The sequence below is a fragment of the Danio rerio genome, chromosome 16 (assembly GCF_049306965.1).
Source record: "Danio rerio strain Tuebingen ecotype United States chromosome 16, GRCz12tu, whole genome shotgun sequence".
NCBI lineage: Eukaryota > Metazoa > Chordata > Actinopteri > Cypriniformes > Danionidae > Danio > Danio rerio.
Window position 1 is genome coordinate 45,487,479 of NC_133191.1, and position 20,681 is coordinate 45,508,159.

Genomic DNA, 20,681 nt, shown 5'->3' on the forward strand with positions numbered 1-20,681 from the left:
TTAGTTGATCTAAACAACAAACATGCAGAAGTTAAATTTAAGAGTTTAAGTCAACAAAGGGATGTTGATGAGTTTGCAGGTTAAAAAAATAAGATCAAAAACATCAGCTCTTATTCAAAACATACACACTTTTTCAAACCACAGGAAAATGAGCATTTGCAGGGTTGTCTGTGGGGTCTTAAATGTCTTGCATTTTAAAAACTAAAGGCCTTAAAAGGTCTTAAATTTACTGGAAAGCCGTGTTGTAAATTGTGTGGTCTTTAATCATTTTAAACGGGTCTTAATTTTCCTATGTCTTAGTAAAGTTACCTGATCGGGCTTACCAATAACCAATAATTCATCTTTAAAACATAAAACGTTAAAAAAAGTTAAATATTTACCTCTATTTACCAATAGTAAAAATTCTCTATGTGTTTTAGACACACTCTTGTGCATACGTTTTGTTTAATATAGTTTTGTAAATATTTCAACTAGATTTTGCTTGTTTTGACAAATATAAAACGTGATTAAGGTATAACTAAATTAAAATTTTGTTCGATGAGGCAAGTTCAAATCTTTTTCATTGGCCCCACCATGCCATTACAAACAATCCCTAGTGCTTAGCCCCATGTAAATCTGAAATTTACTTCATACTGGTCTTAAAAAATCTTAAGTTTGACTTGGTGAAACCTGCAGAAACCCTGTTTTCTAAAAGATGCACTAAACACAACCTTCCAGCCTTGTAGGCTTGTTAACAACTATTTAAGACAATTACAATTTAATTTAAGGTAAAGTGATGTGAGAAGCTCTCTGTGCACTGGCAGGATATTGAACTGTCTTCTGAATGTCCACATTTTAATCACATGGTGCACTGATTTTTTTTGTCTGCTGTGTGACCCTTCTGTCTCCTCCGCTATAAAATACCCAAATGCAATGATATGATGATGTCAGTGACAACCTGCAGTCATGGTGGGCAAGCTTTTGTTGTGGCATCCCACTATTGCAGAATGAATTTGAAGGAAATGCATGGAAGTGTTGTGCACAAGACCAAAAATCCACAGCTCTATCAATTTTTGAAGCACTGCGTGTTCTTTTGTGCTGCTGTGAAATCACCTATAAAATCTCGGGGTGGGATGTTTTGTGATGTTAAGACGTGTGAGGTGATGGAAAAGGAATTAATTTGTCTTGTGGTTGGTTGTTCTGCACAGTGTGTATCAAATGTAGGATCATGCCAAGAGGACTGTCTGTATCGCAAACACAAAACTGGTACTAAGAACAGGAGAAAATGTTTTTCTCATGCCTTTTCATTTGGCCTCTGTCAGCAAAATGTGAATTAAGACTCTGATGCTTCAGATAAAGGGCAATCCATGTGGAAAAGAGTGAGTGTGTGAACGCTTCTCTCGGTGTGTAGCCCAGTGTCTGGAGGAAAAGAAGTAGGCTTTTGTGATGGTGGAAACTACTTGTCAGTCCTTTTGGAGCTGGAAAACAGAAAGTGCAGATATGTGGAAAAGCTTGACTTGACACAAAAGGGTTAGTTCACCCAAAATTTTTAATTCTTTATTAATTACTCACCCTCATGTCATACAAATTGAGATATTCATTCATTTTCTCTTTAGCTTAGTCCCTTTATTAATCAGGGGTCGCCACAGTGGAATGAACCCCCAACTTATCCAGCATATGTTTTATGCAGCGGATGCCCTTCCAGCTGCAACCCATGACTGGGAAACATCCATACACACTCATTCACACACATACAATACAGACAATTCAGCTTATCCAATTCACCAATAGCTCTATCTTTGGACTAAGGAGCACCCAGAGAAAACTCACACAAACACGTGGAGAACATGCAAACTCCACACATAAATGCCAAGTGACTCAGCTGCGGCTCAAACCAGCGACCTTTTAGCTGTGAGGCAACAGCGCTACCCACTGTGCCATCTTGGCGCAAATTGAGATATTTTAGGTGAAATTGGAGAGCTGTCTTATCCTCCATGTTTCATGGTTTTTCTACGCACAAGTCCAGAAAGTAACCAAAAACAGCCTCAAAAACAGACCACATTGTCTTATGTGATTCAATCAGTATATTATCAAGCTACGAGACTATTTTGTGTGGTCATAAAGCAAAAATAATGATTTAAGAATATCAATGCATAAATCATTCATGCTCACCAGAATAGGAAAGTCCATTCAAATTACACGTAGAGTCCACCAACGTTCATTTCTTTTTAACATGCTTGCATTTGTTGCTTGCAATAGCTCTACTGTGCAGTCATCTAATGATGATAAAATTATGTTTCTAAAACAGGGGTGCCCAAACTCGGTCTTGGAAGGCTGGTGTGCTGCATATTTTAGTTACAACCCTAATTAAACACATCAAACTCAGCTAATCAAGCTCTTTCTAGCTATACTAGAAACTTCCAGGCAGGTATGGTAAAGCAAATTGGAGCTAAACTATGCAGTAAATCGGCCCTTCAGGACCAAGTTTGGGCACCCCTGCTCTAAAAGAATAATATAAAAAATAGTCACAGTTAATAACATAATACTGTCTATAAAATGTGGTTGTTTTATTGGTTTGTTTTTTTAATCAGTATAATCAAAGACTATAGAATACACAAGACATGTCACTCGTATAGTTTTAAATGGAGAAAATTGTAGCGGCAAATGAAGCCCCGCCTTCTAGTACAGTAGCCAATCATTTTTCGACTCTCTGGAGGAGGGGCTCGGACCAGAGTTTTTTGCAGATGTTGTGTGATTTGAACATTTGGACATTAAACTAAAGAGACAGTTGCTGTTTAATTTAATTGATGATTCCTTCGATGTAATGTAATCGTAAGCTTGGCAAGCAGTTTTGGAGAATTTGATGTTTTCCCATTCAAACAGAATGCCCGAGAAACCTTTTAAAGTTGGTCGCCGAGTGAAATGGCTTGCCTTAAAGGGACTTTTATTATAGTTATTCAGTTACTTTTAAAAAGTCTTAGAAATATTACGAATAAATAAAATAATAAACAAAGTATTTTCAGTTTTTAGCCAAGTGCATCCATCATTTTAATTTCGGTGCATCCTTAAATTCAAAACCATTGAAAGAATGCACAGATGAATTTTTACCTGCTGATGAATGATAAAGAAATATGCCCATCAAAATCCACACGACTTTTAACAGCTTTAAGTAGCAGACAACATAACAATAGCGTGCATTTATAAACACTGAAATGCCATTGTTCACTGATGTGGGCACCGTCACGCTAATAAAGTGAATTCATCTGTCAAGGTGGAATTCTACGGTGTGCATGTTGAACTTATGGCAAGGTCACAGCTCCCCTGAAAGAAATATTTAGTTTGCTTAAGGGTGTTTTCACAATTGACAGGTTTGGTTATATTAAAACAAGCTGATTGATTGCTCTGGTAGTGTGGTTCGTTTTGAAGAATGTGAACACTGCCACCCAAACCCTGGTGTGCAGTAAACAAGAAAACTGACTCCACTCAAACTTTGGTAAGGTTTGACTAAAATATGTCCGCAACACAGACAAAAGTAAGTTCATCACACAATTTATGTCTGTATGTTTGCTTTTGAAAATTGTAGTGTGCTTTAAAATGGAAAACAGACATTGATGTACCAATTGGACTGTGGATCTCAGAAGTTTTAACTGTATACCATTGGAGAAGATCACATATTCTTTGAGAGGAAAGGATGAAGTATTTAAAAAGATTTGGAATCCATTTTTGAACTACATTAAAACAGTACCACTTGATTTGATTTGACAAAATGTTTTTGTTTCTACTGGTTTCTACTGTATCTCCTCCCTTTTTTATTTATTTATTTCATTTAATTTTTCTTATTTATTTTATATACTGTGTATGTTTTAATTTAGTTAGTTTGTTAATTCTTGAAAAAGCAAAATAAAAATGTATAATCAGTAATTATAGTGTAAATGCCGAGCAAACTAGGACTTAAGATGTGCTTTATGTCTGTTTCCTTTTTGTCCATATTTAAACCAACAAAGAGAACCAAAAAACCATGGTGAACACACCCTTGTTCATCTTCCAGGAAACAGCTCTTCAGTGAAGCAGGCTCCGTTAAATACTTTTCCAAAGCAATGGAAAGAGTCTGAGCCTTGTTTTGAAGAGGACATTCCAGGTGTAATTTGCACAACCGCCTACTGTTCCTTATGTCAGCAGTGTCACATGTTTTAAGCTCCTCTCTTTAACACACTGCTAGTGTGAGTAGAGGATAACCAGGGATTTTCAGGCATTTTAAAGGATAGTGACTGATGCTTCTTTTGTGACATGTAGGGGCTGGTCAGATTGTCCATCTGGAGAGTTTTCCTCTCTGCATGTGTGTGCTGCTGAGGGCATTGTGCAATCATTTTTCCTAGAAAGAGTAGAAACCCTAGCCTTCTGAAAGCTTGTTTTTGCCTGAGGGATGACAGCATGATCATATTGATCTCGTCTCCCTCCTGGTACAAATTTACAATGTTCACTCTTGCTGCACCTTTGCGTGACTGAGTGAAAGCTTTAAAACTCAGTAAAAAAATGCAAAACAACACTTTGCATATTTTGTACCATTTTTATTCAAATATTATTTGTGGTATGGAGCTTTTCAGGGCTCTGTGAGAAGGCCTCAGTTTGGAGATGTTGTGTCTATGAGGAATGCAGCTTGACGTTAGTAATAAAGATTGATTTGTTGTTGTGTGACCATGCTTTCATTTACAGTTACCCTCTGCTGAAGCTGCCTCTACCAGGAACGGGGCCTGTGGAGTTCACCACTGGAGTACGAGATTACTCGATCCCATCCCATGAGTCTCAGGGGGACCTGTCAGAGCGACCGGATTGGGTAAGATAAAAGGCACTTTTGATATGCAGTGATGTGCATTAACATTAAGTGCGGTTTATTTATAAACTAATTTCGAGAGGATCACGTGCTTATGATCAACACGGCTGGCATCTCATTAGCTCCATAATCTGCCCTATTAGATGATTATGGACGCATTATAAATAACCAGAGCTTTTCACTCCAGTTATCTTCGTCTTGAAGTTTCTCCCCTTCCTCCCCCCCTTTTTCTTATAGGGCAACACTGTGGCCTAGTGGCTTGCACTGTTGCCTCACAGCAAGAACGCCGCTGGTCAAGCCTCCTATTAGGCTGGTTGGCGTTTCTGTGCGGAGTTTGCATGTTCTCCAGTGTTTGGGAGAACATGCATGGGTTTCCCCTGGGTTCCCTGGTTTCCTCCCACCGTCCAAAAACATACACCATAGCCAATCGACTTAACCAAATTATCACCTAAGACAACCTTAGTTTACACTTCTCAAACGGTGACAAACAGGAGTGTTCTTGAGACCTCCCCTCTCGCCCCTCTCGCCCTTCTAACGGGAGGGAGCCCCAGGCTCGTGGATATTATGAGCACAGGGCTCTCTCCCGGCACAGCATGCCAATTACGCTTCACTGATCATCAGCTAAGTGTGAACTCTTGAAAGCTTTTTATGTTATCAGAGGTTGCTTTTTTAAATCAATTCTGAACTTTATTCATCAGTTCTATTATTTTTATCAGAATGTGTAAGAAATGTTAATTGACAAACAATATTTCTGAAGGATCATTGGAAGCAACTTATATTTTTAAATAATCAAGAATTTAAAAAGCTTTTATTGAAATTATGTTTTACATTATTGCCAAATAACTACAGCCTTGGTAAGCATAAAAGTCTGGGCCTAGGCATGTGCATTGTTTTATTTACAATGTTTAGTAGGTCTGCATGGTATTGGAAAACTCTAACATTGCAATATTTTGTTATACTCCGATTATATACTGCAATATGATTTCCAAGTTACTTGAATATCTCTATTTGCACAGAATTAATCAATTTAGATTGATTGGGATATTGTTCAGCTGCATAAAATCTAATAAACAAATTAAAACCATCAATAAATTCAATAAAGAAAAAGATACAGTGCTTTGTTTTCTTTGTTTATCAGTATTCAGCTACAGTAATTAAATGAAAAGAATAATTCAATAAAATTAATCATTAAAATGTAGAAAGAGCACAATTTCTTATGCTAAATGCTTTTAAAATCCTCAGGCTTCAAAAAACACATCCAAATGACACATTTTCACACAGACTCAACATATCGTCAGTGTGACCATTGCGAATTGTCTCATTGCAATAGCGATGCTAAAACCATCTGTTGTGCAGCCCTAATGATAAGATATATATTTTTAAGGCAAATATTGGTTCTAGTATTGGTTAGTTTTGTGGACTTAAATAAAAATCTGAAATCCAAAAAAAGATGTTTTATTACCTTCTAAGCTATCAGATTTAAACCATTTTACCTAATGGACAATAATCCCCCTAACGGCTTACTTATTGACTTTTACCACATCTACATCAGGCTAGGCATGAGACAATAACCGTCTCAAGGTATATCGCGATTTGGAAAAGCGCTAAAATTTTCTGCTATATTATTCCTAAGGTATGTGTAAGATTTTTTATTTACTTTTTTTTAGGACAACAGTATCTCCAGCAGAAAAGACAGCAGAAGTCAATGATTCATTTGATTTATTTAGCCTGACATGTTTACTGCTCCAAAATATTATAAATCTTTCACAAAATAAAATATATAGTTTTCAAAGGGGAAAAAAGTTTTAGTTTTTTACATGGACATTTAAAAAGAATAGATTTTAGAGCAGTAATCACAATACTGTGAGACCGTGAAAGCGTGATATTTTTGTCCAAGGTTATTATACCGTCAGAAACCTTTACTGGTCTTTGCCTACATCAGGCAACTGTAGGAACAACCATTGCACTAAAAACCACTTCAAAGATTCAATGGCAGTGCAATATTCTTCCAACAGCCCACAGCACTTTAGCGTTGTGGCATAGAGATAACTTAGGCAAGCGCCACTTATAATTTCTTTCTAGAAATTTTTAAATTAGGTTCATCTTAGGTCAGACAGAAAATAACACCGTAAAAACAATATAAATAATACTGATATACATAACATGCCATAAAAATCATGCACTCTTATATTGGGTCTCAAACTCAATTCCCTGTAGAGTTTAGCTTCAACTCACACCTGCTTGGTAGTTCCTAGTAGTCTTGAACGCCTTGATTAGTTGGATAAGGAGTGTTTGATTAGGGTTGGTGCAAAACTGTGCAGAGCTGGGGCCCTCCAGGAATTTTTCCAGGAGTTTGAGACCTAAGTCTTTTATGTTTTAACCAAAACTGTTAATCTTCTTGCAGTATCGGGGACCTCCAGTGGCCTACATCCAGCAGGTGTTGGTCAAGGCAGCGGTTTCACCATGGGGCAACAGTTTGGTCCCTGTGGACGTGTTTCGCTCTCCTCTTGGTCGAGTTTTCAGCCTTTTGGATGAGATCAGAAACCACGTTTACACGGACAGGTTGAGACTTTCCACCCTGACTAATTAGTGCTTTTTAATCGATGCTGGATTTCTCAACCTCATTTTTCCTGTTTTGTTTTCTTCTCTTCACAGAAGTTTGGAGGCGCTGTGTTTGCAGGTGACAGATTTGTTGCCAGGTTTGCGGCGCATGCAGGCGGTCCTTCCAGAGCACGGCTGTCTGCTGGTGTCCCCTGGCAACTATTGGCAGAACCGGCGTGACCTGTTTGATGCTGATCCAGACCTCCTGAAGACAGTCCACCAACATGAACCCAAAGGCCTTCATACCTCAGCCACTCTTAGAGGCAGGGAGCGGCTTATAGCCATTTAATCTAATACAGAATTCAAGTTACCTGCTGCTCATTTATGACCTGTGAAATTACAGTTTTTTTTCCGTTGTGTGCTTTTTCAGATTTACTCTTTGGCGTCCCAGGGAAGCAGACGGGTGTTAGCTTGTATAGCAAGAAGAGAGTGGTGACATACACCGTCACAATTGCACTAAGCTCCTATGATGCAAGGTCAGCCTTCCTTTGCATAGACATGGTCATATTTTCTAGTTTTTTTCATAGTTTATAAAAACAACGAGTATTTAGCATCTTCTTTGTTTGTGTGTGTTTATGGACAGGTTTGTAGGCAGTCTTCGAGCACGTCTGAAGCAGCTTCATCCATCAGCAAACTGTACTCTGCGTGAAGACCACATGGTGCACGTCCATTTTAAAGAAGAGATTGGCATCGCTGAGCTCATCCCTTTAGTCACAACCTACATCATCTTGTTTGCTTATATCTACTTCTCCACACGTAAGCACCATCTCTTAGGCTGCACAATATTGAATCAAAAGGCCGGGCCACAACAAGCCAATGTCTAAACAATTAGCGCAAATAGAAACTAACTGTTGTAACTGTGTGTTGGCTCATGTCTGGGCTCATCTGGACCAAAAAGCAGTATGTGAACACACCAAACGGATGGTAGCCAACTGATTCGAGAGCGTGCGTTTTCCACCTGTGTGAGAGGACATGCACGTGGAAGTAATCTGTTTTCTAATTCAACAAAAAGAAATCGAACTTCTGACATTAACGTGCGAAGAGTAAACAATGCAGCATTTAACACAGACGAAGCCCAACGACCAACTGTCGTCTTGGTGTGTCCCGGCCTTAATATTGCAACACATACAGTATATTTTCTGCGATTTATACATTGCATTTGAGTACAACATCAGATGACTTAAATACCTCTTTTTGGAAAGAATTTATAATATTAGTCTGATTAGTCTGATTAGGATGATTATGATGGATAGTGCTATTTAATTTAATCATATCACAAATGTGATGGATACCAGTTTAACATTGATTACAAATGCAAATTAGAAAAGCACTAATTCAGTACATTCTAATGATTTCTAAAGTGACATGGTAAATTATGGCAAAAATAGTCCTGACATGTACTTTACCTTAACAGTAATACATTTTGCGTTTAAAGATTTGCATTTTACAGGGTGTCCATGAGGTCTTAAACTCTTGAAATGTCTTAAATCATAAAAGCAAAAATTTAGGCCTTAAAAAGTCTTAAATCTACCGAAATGCTGTGTTGTAGGTCTTAATCCTTCTTAAACAGGTCTTAATTTTCCTGTTCATGTATAGCTACACAATCTTGCCATTAACACTTACACAATCATTAACAATTCATCACAATAAAGCTTTTAACTTTTTATTTAAAAATATCATTTAATTACTTTTCTTACTGTAATATTTGCTTATCTTCTCCATTTATTTATGGCCGAGGATACTGACCTGCCTTTTTTTTAATTATTATTAAATTATTATTATTGTAGACAATCATTGACAGCTATGTTTTGCTCTATTATTGGTAGGGGTTATAGGTTTTGTGAATGAATAAATTTGAAAATTAAAAAAATATATATTCAAACTAAATTATTGCTATTGTATTATCAAGTGACAACCTTTTTTAACTGGTATATTTTTTTAAAATATTTAGCATTTAGCCTAAAAGTGTAAAAATGTGTTCATAATGGTCATAAAAAGGTCTTTAAAAGTCTTAAAGTTAACTTTGTAAAACCTGCAGAAACCTTGTTTTAGAATATTTTTAATTTTCTTTTAAACACTTGGCAGACACCTTTATCTAACCTTATCTAAGCGATTCACGGTACTTGAATGTACACTTTTATTTTTAATCAGTTCTTGTTTCTCCTGAGGCTCAACCCACAGCCTTGCCATTGTTAGCAGCATGCTCTACCATCTGAGCTACAGGAAAAACAATATTGCACCAATATTTCACAGTATTAGTGTTTTTGCTGTGTTTTTGATCAAGTAGATGCAGCCATAAGAAACATGAAAAATGAACATTACCAACTACAAAATAGTGAACAGTAGTGTACATGCATTGTTTGTGTGTTATGTACTACATGATTGTGGAATGTAATTTGTCACATTGTAAGCTTGGAGTTACAACAGAGGATATCACTGTGTCTCAGTGATTTGTAAACAATAAGTTACTCCTTTAAAATGCGTTTTGAAAATTCCAGAAATATTTTAGTTTAATGTGCCACATACTTTCAAGAGACATCTCATGTGAAATAACTGCTATAACATTTTGTTACAAACCATAAATATATACAGGTAAAGTCAGTGTTATTAGCCTTCCAGTGAATATTTTTGTCTTTTTTAAATATCTCCCATATTATGTTTAACGGATCAAGGAATTTTTCACTGTATTTCCTACAATATTTTTTTCTTCAGGAGAAAGTTTTTTACTTTTTTTTTATTTTAGCTAGAATAAAATCAGTTTTTAAATTATTAATAACATTTTATGGTCAATATTATTAGCTTAAGCAATATCTTTTTCAATTGCCTACAGAATAAACCATCATTATGCAATGATTTGCCTAATTACCCTAATTTGCCCTAGTAATAACCCTAATTAACCTAGTTAAGCCTTTAAATGTCACTTTAATGAACACTAGTATCTTGAAAAATGTCTAGTAAAATATTATTTGCTGTCATCATGGCAAAGATAAAATAAATCAGTTATTAGAAATGAGTTATTAAAACTATAATGTTTAGAAAAGTGTTGAAATAAATCTTTCCGTTTGACAAAAATTTTGGAAAAGAATATACAGGTGGGCTCATAATTCTGACTTCACCTGTAAATCAATTATATTAAATTTATTTATTTGTTTACTGTTTACCAGAGAGAAAGTCAAAACCCTTTGATGGGCATCTAAGGACTTGTATTTTTCTTTTTCTATGGATTATTCTGCAAAGTTTTAATAACATTAGGAAGTGTTGAAATTTGCCATGTTGCCAGGTGCCTGTAGACAAAACGACAAATTGGCAGCAGAAAGCTTTTGGATTAGCGTAACAGATTTCCAACTGAGCATTTGCCAAAGGGGTTTTCAGTCTGGCCTAGCATTTATCCTAAGAACAGCACGTTCAGCGTCAAGAATGTGTCCATGTACCCTCATTCCATCAGAGGTTTGCACAAAGGTTATTAGAGTTAACGGAAAAAAAACAAAAACTAGAATTAAAAAAACATTTTCGTTAAATGAAATAATTTCTTTTTAAAAACTAGAACTAACTAAAACTGCATTGTGTACATGCAAAACTTACTGAAACTACCTAAAATTATAGCAAAAACATCCTTCATTTTAGTCTTTGTAAATATATTTAATACATAAGCCTTTTAGAAGTAAATCTATTTACTTCGCGATGCTAGGTTTTTGAGCCGTACGGCACCTTGGACTCCTGTTGCCATGGGCCAGATCAAGCCCAATTATTAGAACAGTAACTTTACACAGAGATCGGATTTGAGAACTGGTGTACTCATATTAATGCTCATGTGTGATTCAGTAAACCGAACACAAACAGTACATGATAGCCTGCTGGGATTGAAATAAACTTGAACAACTGCAGCACGGGTAGACAAAGGGATTAAATAAGAGGATCTGACGAAACATACGTTTATTTCACAGAAATAAATAACAGAATGACAGAAAATCGTAATGGAATTTAAATAAGTGAATCATACTTCAGTTTGGTTGCAAACATTCATTTTAAGAAACTTTTTAGATCATAGTGATGTTTTAACAGACTGAAATTATGATTGCTGACTAAATTGGGAGCAATTAACATGGGAGAATTGTACCTGTGTATCTAACCCCAGAAGCACACATATTGAATGGTACTTAGACCTGCTATCTTGTGGGCTGTTGTGTTTGAATTTGAGGATGGGTAGATGGTAGTGGTCAAGTGTCCTCTGAATACAGATTTCAAAAACATATCTATGGTTTAGTTATTATACAATTTTCTGATGATTTTGTATCTTGCACCTAACAAATATTCTAGTTTTATAAACAATAAAAAAGTAAAACAGTTTTTTTTTACTAGTACTGAAACTAAAACTAAGCAATTTCAAAATATAGAAACTAATAAAAACTAGTAAATCTGCCTCTAACAACTAATTTAAACGATCTGAATTAGAAAACAAAAAGTTAAAATGAAATAAAAACTAAAACTAATGAAAAATCTTAAAGTTTTGCACGTGTATACTAAAGCTGAAGGAAGTCATTATTGTGCTAGTGGCAAAAACACTTCAGCTAATACTTGTTCACTCTGACATCCCAGGAAAGATTGACATGGTGAGGTCAAAATGGGGTTTGGCGCTGGCTGCGGTGGTGACGGTCCTCAGCTCTCTACTCATGTCAGTGGGACTCTGCACCTTGTTTGGCCTCACACCTACACTGAACGGAGGGTAGGAGCTCAGCCAAAACACACCTTTTGTTCACACACTACTAGCCTGATTCTGTGCATAAACATGACTGGCCTGCTGTTGACTTAATCCCTCACGTATAAAACATTCACTTTTGATCTTGAAGCAGGTTGATGTATAACCAGTTGATAAAATTGACATTTGATAGCCAACAAGTGTTTGAGTGGGCAGGGATAGTCTTCAGCCAGCCTATAAGACTGCATGTATGGACTTAAAGTCACAGTGGTGTGAGTTCAAGCTGTCCAAACAAATTTGGGTTCGCTCACGTTCAGCGCAAACACAATATCTGGGCCACATGCGAACATCATATTGATCCAGCATACAATGGATTATTAACAGAATTGTATGTTATTTGACTTGAGTGGATGTGTTTCTGTTTGGCTAGTGTATTCATTCCTCATATTTCATGCATTTAATTTTTTTACTAAATGCTGTGTTGTTGTGTAAATATTTTCACACTCTCTAGTTGGTTTTGGTTGACTTTTAAAATCTTATTTGTCTTATCTGCTGCTGTTTTTCAGGGAAATCTTCCCCTACCTTGTGGTGGTAATTGGTTTGGAGAATGTTCTAGTCCTCACCAAGTCTGTCGTGTCAACGCCTGTCGACCTTGAAGTCAAACTGCGTATCGCTCAAGGTCAGGCATGATGCAATAATCTGCTCTGTTACAATATCAGGGTTCAACGCTAAGGATTTTTTTGACTGGCCCGGTCAAGCCAGTGGTTCCCCCCCCCCCCCCCCCCCCCACGCACACACAAAACATTAATAGCTATCTCTTAGCCACATATATTCAATATTGTGTCAAAAATAACTTGTTTGTGTGAATCTAGAATTTAAATATTTAAACAAATTTAATAAATGATTATTGAGCAAAATTGCTATGCCAACAAAAAGAGCAGTATGGAAAATTTGCGGGTACTTTACTGCAGTAGTAGACAAGTTTTTTATTAAATAGAAAAAAACTGAAGATCGTAACAGAGAAACTGAATTGTATACAAGAATGAAGTACGCGAAACAAACAGTAGATAATACAAAAGGAAATAATAATAATCAATCATAAATAAACAAATAAATAATAAAATTAATAGATTTAGCGGCAAGTTGAGGGGAGGGCCATTACAATTCAAGTATTTGGAATTAATATGTTCTCAAAATATGACAGAAATGGCCTTCACACTTTTAAGAGTCTATTATTTGAGCCTTGGGTGAAATATGTCATTTTTCCTAGCTTTAGATATTCCATGACATGGTATTTTGGTATTATTAGGTACTTTATTGCAGTTTTATTTAACAAAAAGGTGGATGACTTGCCAAACTAACGGTAAACTGTGCAAAACCTCACTTACATTGGTTTCATCATGTAGTACCCACATAAATGTCTGCTTCCAATATGTTAGCCTCATAATTTGATGTTTTAGTCTCTTCGCTATACTTATTTTTACCAGGTTACGGAAAAAATAACATGCTCACAACATCTATGCAAATATGAGGAACTGAAAAGCAATATGATGTTTACAACTTCAGACCTGCTAACCTGGGTTAAACGCTTCCAGTGAACTGTATGGCATTACAAAATCGGCGCATTTAAGGTCTGTTTTCTTTAAAAAATAATCTCCACTAGCTGTGTGATATTCCATTTAAAGTCAGTCTCAAATTGTACAAAAAGCACTGCATTAAATAAAAAATTTCCCCGATGTCTTAAATAAAATAGGAACATTTATTTTACCCGCGTATATTCAATGGAGCTTCTGCGATAGCTTGCCGATCCTGATGGGTGCGTGCGAATAAACGGCTTTTTGTCTCGTTTTACAATTGAGCAACTAAATGAATGGCAAATCTATTTAACTGATTTTATTTTAATTACATTACAACATCGATGCTGTAAAAGGAACCGTATAAAATGGAAAAAAAGTCACAATAACTGTTCACCGGAAGTTCATTAGTATGGGAAGAAACACTAGCTGTGCATATACCCTATTGACAAATTGTCGCAGACAAATTAAACTTAAGTCGATCGGGCCAGTAACGATCCAGTCCACAGTCCTGAGTGTCTCTGAAGCTGACCCAGGCCATCAGGGAGTCCTTATTGTTGAGCCCTGAATATCTGAATATGTACCCAAAATTGAATTTTTGTGTTTTTTTTTTTGTTTTGTTTTTTCAGAATTTTTTACCCAGTTAAAAAAAAAGAAATAATAATATCTAAATATATAATTATTATTGGGACATGTATGATTTATACATAAAATACTGCTTTGCACACACATGCTTTATTTATTTTTTATTAACATACCTAAAAAACTTTTAAACTTTTTAAAAAATTTTATATGCATTTATAATTGATTGAGTAAAGTTGAATTCAGTTTCTTTTATTTTATCATTCAAACATCACAGTTGAAATAATGCAGAATAAAATTATGTTACATCAGGGTGTCCGAGGGGTCTGATAAATCAATGTAGAGAAATTTAATGCCATTAAAAAGTCTTAAATGCTTTTTTGCAAGGTATTAATTTTTATAGCATTTAGATTATGCCATTTATGGTTTTATGCTAAAGTTTGCCTGAACTAAATCTGTGAATATCAGGATGCTCTCTAGATTATGAAATCAATGAAATCCTACTAGATTTGGCATCATCCTGTTTTGTTTACCGCAGTAACAAAGGCAACACCATTATTTCTGCAGTTAGGCGCAAACCTGCTGAATTAGCTAGATTTAATAGATTTTTATTTAGTGTATAAGTAATGTTTTAGTTTTGGATTAGTTTCTTACATTAATATTTAGTAAATATATTGTAAGTAAAATGTTCGCCATTGTTTCTAGTTGAAGTGGTTATAAGATCTTAAAATGTATGGAAAGTGTCTTTTAAAAAGGTCTTAAAAGGTATTGAATTTCACTCTCTGATTTCTGTTTATACTCTGTACATTGACACTTCTGCTAGAAACATCAGAAAGTTCTATAAAAACCTAACATAATAAATAAGCTTTTGTAATTTTGCACTTTGTAAAAACTGTTTGCTTATTTTATTAGACTTTTACATCCTTAAATCAAATCACTTTTATTGTTATCAACAGCGTGTGATGAGTGAAAAGTTTAGGTGCTGGCTTTAGACAGTGCAAAATACAATGACATACTCCAAAAACAAAACAATTTACTATTAGCAATGTTGACAATAAGTATGTTAAAGACTATAAATGCACGAAAGATAATAAATATGTAAAGAAAAACACACATTACACACATGTAGACACAGATAGACAAGTACACAGTCAAAAAGGTGTACCTAGTTTGACTGTTAGTGGAAAATTATTGCAGGCAATATTGTTTGAAGTAAGGATTCGATTAAACTTAAGTACTTAAATACTTTCAAATATTGCTTTGAGCCCCTACTAATTTTTCATAGATTGATAAAAGTATAAAGTAAGTTGTGCAAAATAATTTATTTTCATACTTTGGTTTTTCCATTAAGGTCTGAGCAACGAGAGCTGGTCAATCATGAAGAATATGGCCACTGAGCTGTGCATCATCCTCATTGGATACTTCACATTTGTCCCAGCTATTCAGGTGAGTATGCAACAAAAGTATGCAACCTACTCTTAGCAGTAGTTGCATTATGTCAGTTTGCAAACGCTTCACACCTTTCCCCCTGTTGTCCTGTGCATGTAGGAGTTCTGTCTGTTTGCTGTGGTGGGTCTGGTGTCCGATTTCTTCCTTCAGATGTTTTTCTTCACCACTGTGCTGTCTATTGACATCCGCCGCATGGAGGTGAGAAACGCCCACACAGGGAACATTTCTTTCACAACTCCTTGACATATTCATAAATCAGCCAAATACGGTGTACTGAACATTCCGTTTTGTTATCTTTTCCCTCACATTGATGTCTCTGCCACAACAGTTGGCTGATCTCAACAGACGTCTGCCAGCAGAAGCAGGGATGCCTCCTCCTAAACCGGGCACTTTACGTCCCCGGGAGACGCCTCCACCACCTCGTCCCTCACCACACACCATCACTCTGCAGACTCCAGCGTTTCGCAACCTCCGCTTGCCCAAGAGGCTGAGGGTGGTGTATTTCTTAGCCCGCACTCGCCTGGCACAGCGGATTATTATGGTAAATAATGATTGATTTGAAAAAATTTGATGTTATTGTTCTGTGCTGTTAATAATAAAAGAACATGTTTCAGTTATGCTACTGTTCAAAAGATTGGGGTCTAGTTATTACTATTTTTTGATTAATTAATGAAATTAAAGTTGTTATTCAGCAAACATGCATTCAGTTAATCAAGTGGCATTTAAGATGTTTCTTTACTTTTGACAATGCCTTTTTATTTTAAACAAATGCTTTAATTACTGTATTTTTTATACAATGTGAATTCTAATAATAATAATAATAATTTATTTTTATGTAGCACCTTTTAAAACTTTTAAAAACTTAAAAAAAATTAAGCTATTTTAAATAACAATAATATTAAAACATTTAAAACAGATTAAACATTCAAATATCTAGGATTATAAAACACACTTTCATATACCTTTTTTGTTAAGAAAAAAATATTTTTTAAAAATAATATTTTTTCAGTTTGTGGGACATAATCAGCATGTCATGCATGTAGCAGAGTAATGGAAGAATGTAGCGTGGTTTACTTTAGTAGATTCAGTTCAGTTCAATATGAATGTCACTGTTGAAGGACGACCTACTAAAGAGCACCTCCTCTGATAACTAAGAAAGCCAGAGGCGAGAGTTTTCAAGAAAGAAAACTTCAGCAAATGATGACAAACCATGAGGGACAAATATCTTTTCCAAATTGGCTTAAAACTTTGAAATATAGAAGTAATCAATGCAACAAATAAAAAAATATATATAAATTATACAGTTAGTATAATAATAGTATAATAGTCTATATTAATATCACTATAGTTAGTATAATGCATTATACAACTAAACATTTATGTTTTATTTAGAGAGACAATTATATATTTATGTTTTGTTGAGAGAAACAATTATTAATTTATATTTGATTGAGAGAGAGAAACATAATTATTAATAATTATTATAATTTATTAGAATTATGTTTTTTTCCTTCTAAAAGTACAGAATAGAAATCGATTAAAAAGTGATACTGATGTAGAACTAGAATTTTTTTTTAAAATATGAATTTAAATGTTAGTTTTTATTTATCCAATAATCCTAAACACTGCTTAATGACTGCTGAATCTTCAGGGCCTTAAAAAGTCTTAAATTCATGGAAATATTGTGATGTAGGTCTTAAATCATTTTAAACAGGTCTTAATTTTCCTATGTATAGCTATCCAATTGGGTCAACACTCAATCACTTACATTCCATCTCAATAAAAATGTGACAAGTTTATTTGTTAAAGGTGCAGTAGGTGATTGTCTTCAGAAACATTTTTTGTTGTGCTGGTTTAAAGTCTCTCTACAGTCCAACAGTACTGATTGCAGTAAATGATATATGTGTTTATCTGTATTTTTATATTCTGGGGAGACATAAAACAAATTTAAAATGTAAAAATTTTCATCCAATTAAATATTGTCATTCTGACATCTGGCATAATTCCTATAAGTAGCCCAAACTGTCTGTCAGCATATGTAGATTCGGACTTCTGCGCATCCGTTCATGCATATTAGCCATTCACGTGTGCCTGCCTGCATGAGCGCTGCGCATTCACGAAACAATCACTGATGCAGTGAAATCAAATGCTGAATAGAATGTTTTGAAAATCCTGAATCAATATTGGAGTTACTTTTGCACGCTGGAGGAAGGAAGACACCATAGCTGAAGTATTACTGTTAGACAGGTAATGTTCTGTTTTAAAACTATTTTAGTCAGGCTAAGCTTATATTAGATTGTGTTGTGTTATGAATGGGTTATATGCACATTGTTGTTCAGCCACTAAAAATCTCCCGGCAAAAGATTGATTTAACAATTTTCAGTTTTATAAGGGACCTTTGACAGCAACAATAATGTAGATTTTTATTTAGTTTAACAACAAAACATCAGTAAGTAGCAATATTTTGCCTAGCCTGCTTTATTGAGCTGAAGTTGCTTTTATATTCACATTTGTTCATTTTGCCTTCCTATACTGTATTCCACGCTTCTCTGAATATTCGTTCTGGAATAGCATGTAAATATGGCTTAATGTAATTCCTGCACGCCGCCTGGGCGGCCAAACACTAACTAACTGGCGAATGACATGAACTAGTGTCTGCTGTTGTAACATGGTGCACGCGTTCACGATTTCGAGAGGCGTGGCTTTGAAATACAGTCTCTCACTGCCGTACAAAGATACTATGCTAAGCGGTTAGCATTTTAGCAGATCACCTACGGCACCTTTAACTATTTAGTAAGATGGTTTAATTATCTTCCTTACAACAGCATTTGTAATTTTTTTATGTTTTAACTGGGCCATCAGAAAAAAAAATCTTACCTTTTAGCCTTGTATAAGTCTGCAATTCCATTTATAATGGTCTTAAAATTTGAATTGATGAAAGCTGTAGAAACCCAGTGAATATTCAGCCTAGCACTCAGGACCAAAATATAATTTTACAAGATAACAGGAGACCATTTGTTTGGATTATATTAATATCTAACAATATTACAGTGTTTTTTTTTACTGTATTTTTAAACAAATTTAGGCCCAATCCTAATTCTACCCCTCAGCCCTTCCCCTTACCCCTACCCCTCGTTTTGCGGTGCACGCCAAGGGGTAGGTGTGTCCCAATTCTCTTTAGCTTAAAGGTGTAGAGCTAAGGGGAAGTGGTGAATAGCCCTTCGAAAAAAAATTTTCAGGACCACACTTGAAATCAAGGGGTAAGAAAATTTCAGTATTGCTGAACCCGGAAGTAAGGAGATCCACAAATTAGTCTTTTTTGTCATTATTACGAATTTTTACGACAAACAAACGTATGTTTTAATATATTCATAACTGCGTTCATGTTTTACTGTCATGCTTTAAAAAAAAAAAAAAAACGCAAAAAAAAAAAAAACCCGCAAAATTTTGCAATCTATAATCCCTATTAATAACTCCTGTACAGCAGTCTCACAGCATTCTGACACTCGAATACCCTTTCAGTAATGTCTAGTGACTGTCAATTGGGATTTTACAGTGTTTGCTATAATATTAATGTTGTTTTTGGTGTGTTTACATAGATGAATATGCCCACTGTGTAAATACACAGTACAGTTACGATCTTATTGCCACATTAGATCGTTATGATAACATAATATATACCTTCAGTGATTTCCTCAAGATAAATACCAAAAAAAAAACACACATGAAGCAGGAGATCGCGAGGACATATGATGATGTGTGCAGGTGGTGTAGTGCTGTCCCAATTCTTAGGGGTAAATTTTGAAGCCCTTCCCCTTAACCCTCAGTTGTAAGGCCCAAGAGGAAGGGGTAGGGTACAAAAATAGAATTGGGATTAGGCCTAAATCCTTTGCAAAAGCCTTTTTTCTAAACTAATAAATTAACGCTATTCTAAAATGTATTTTCACTTTAATTTAATATTATTTGTAATGTGATCTAATATTGTTGCTGATGTGTTTAATAGGTTGGCACTGTAATCTGGATTGGAATCTTGGTCTACACTGACCCTGCTGGTCTGAGGACTTTCCTTGCAGCCCAAGTATCCGAGCAGAGTCCTCTTGGAGAGGCAGGGCTTCCTCCTCACCTGGGTGTTGCTCCAGTATTTCCCGGCGGACACCCGACCAGCACACTGAGCGTCCTCCCTGCCCCTGAACCCACTCCTCTTCCCGAAAACCAGTCCCAGGGCCACCGAGCAGCCCGTCCAGGAGTCGCCCCCGTCTCAAGCCCTCAGATCACCTGGGGCTCCGAAGATGAGGAGCTGTGGAGGAGGCTTTCTTTCCGCCACTGGCCCTCACTCTTCAGCTATTACAACATCACTCTTGCAAAAAGGTGCGCTCTTCGTAAGGTTTGTTAAAGTTTGTCTGTGTTCCAGCTTGTGCTCATGCACATCTCCGATGCCCTCAGGTACATCAGCATTCTTCCAGTCATCCCCGTGACGCTTCATCTGAGCCCACAGGAGGCCATAGACACTCGGCACCCGCAGGACACACAGCACGCTCCTCCTCCTCCTCCCAGCATCAAGACTTCTGATCTGCAGACGGACCTCACACTCTACAAGTCAGTCTCTCACTTCTGCTGTTTAAGAGCTTAAGCTGATTTTACAAAGGCTGAATTAATCCATAGCTTGGGCAGCAAAAGGCAAAAAGATTCATTCATGCTTTGTTTTTGTTTTTAAACATTACTATTTAAATTAAATTATATTAAATTATGGAAAAAGGTGGCTTATGAAAAAAAATATCTCCAGTTTCTCTGGATTTCCTATTTATATTTATGCATTTCAGAAAAACACAAATTTTATGACATTTCTTCCAAATGATAATAAACATATATTTTGGTAGCACATTAACAACTTCAGCAGAGGTAATAATAGTTAAAAATAATATTTATAATAATAATTTAGAAAAATTATTATTGGCAACGCATTGGCGCA

The 20,681-nt window shown here is 35.7% G+C and overlaps 1 protein-coding gene across 2 annotated transcripts in view; it reads left to right on the forward strand.

The window, feature by feature from the left end:
• Positions 1-20,681, forward strand: part of scap (SREBF chaperone) — a 48,495-nt gene that overhangs the window by 8,863 nt on the left and 18,951 nt on the right. For both annotated transcript variants that reach the window (XM_681493.8, XM_005158250.6), the window contains exons 3-14: positions 4,693-4,813; positions 7,215-7,372; positions 7,466-7,674; positions 7,782-7,887; positions 7,995-8,167; positions 12,008-12,134; positions 12,674-12,786; positions 15,615-15,709; positions 15,812-15,910; positions 16,041-16,253; positions 19,716-20,080; positions 20,156-20,308. In XM_681493.8, the coding sequence (XP_686585.3) occupies positions 4,693-4,813; positions 7,215-7,372; positions 7,466-7,674; positions 7,782-7,887; positions 7,995-8,167; positions 12,008-12,134; positions 12,674-12,786; positions 15,615-15,709; positions 15,812-15,910; positions 16,041-16,253; positions 19,716-20,080; positions 20,156-20,308 (1,932 nt within the window). The remainder of the gene's footprint in view (positions 1-4,692; positions 4,814-7,214; positions 7,373-7,465; positions 7,675-7,781; positions 7,888-7,994; positions 8,168-12,007; positions 12,135-12,673; positions 12,787-15,614; positions 15,710-15,811; positions 15,911-16,040; positions 16,254-19,715; positions 20,081-20,155; positions 20,309-20,681) is intronic.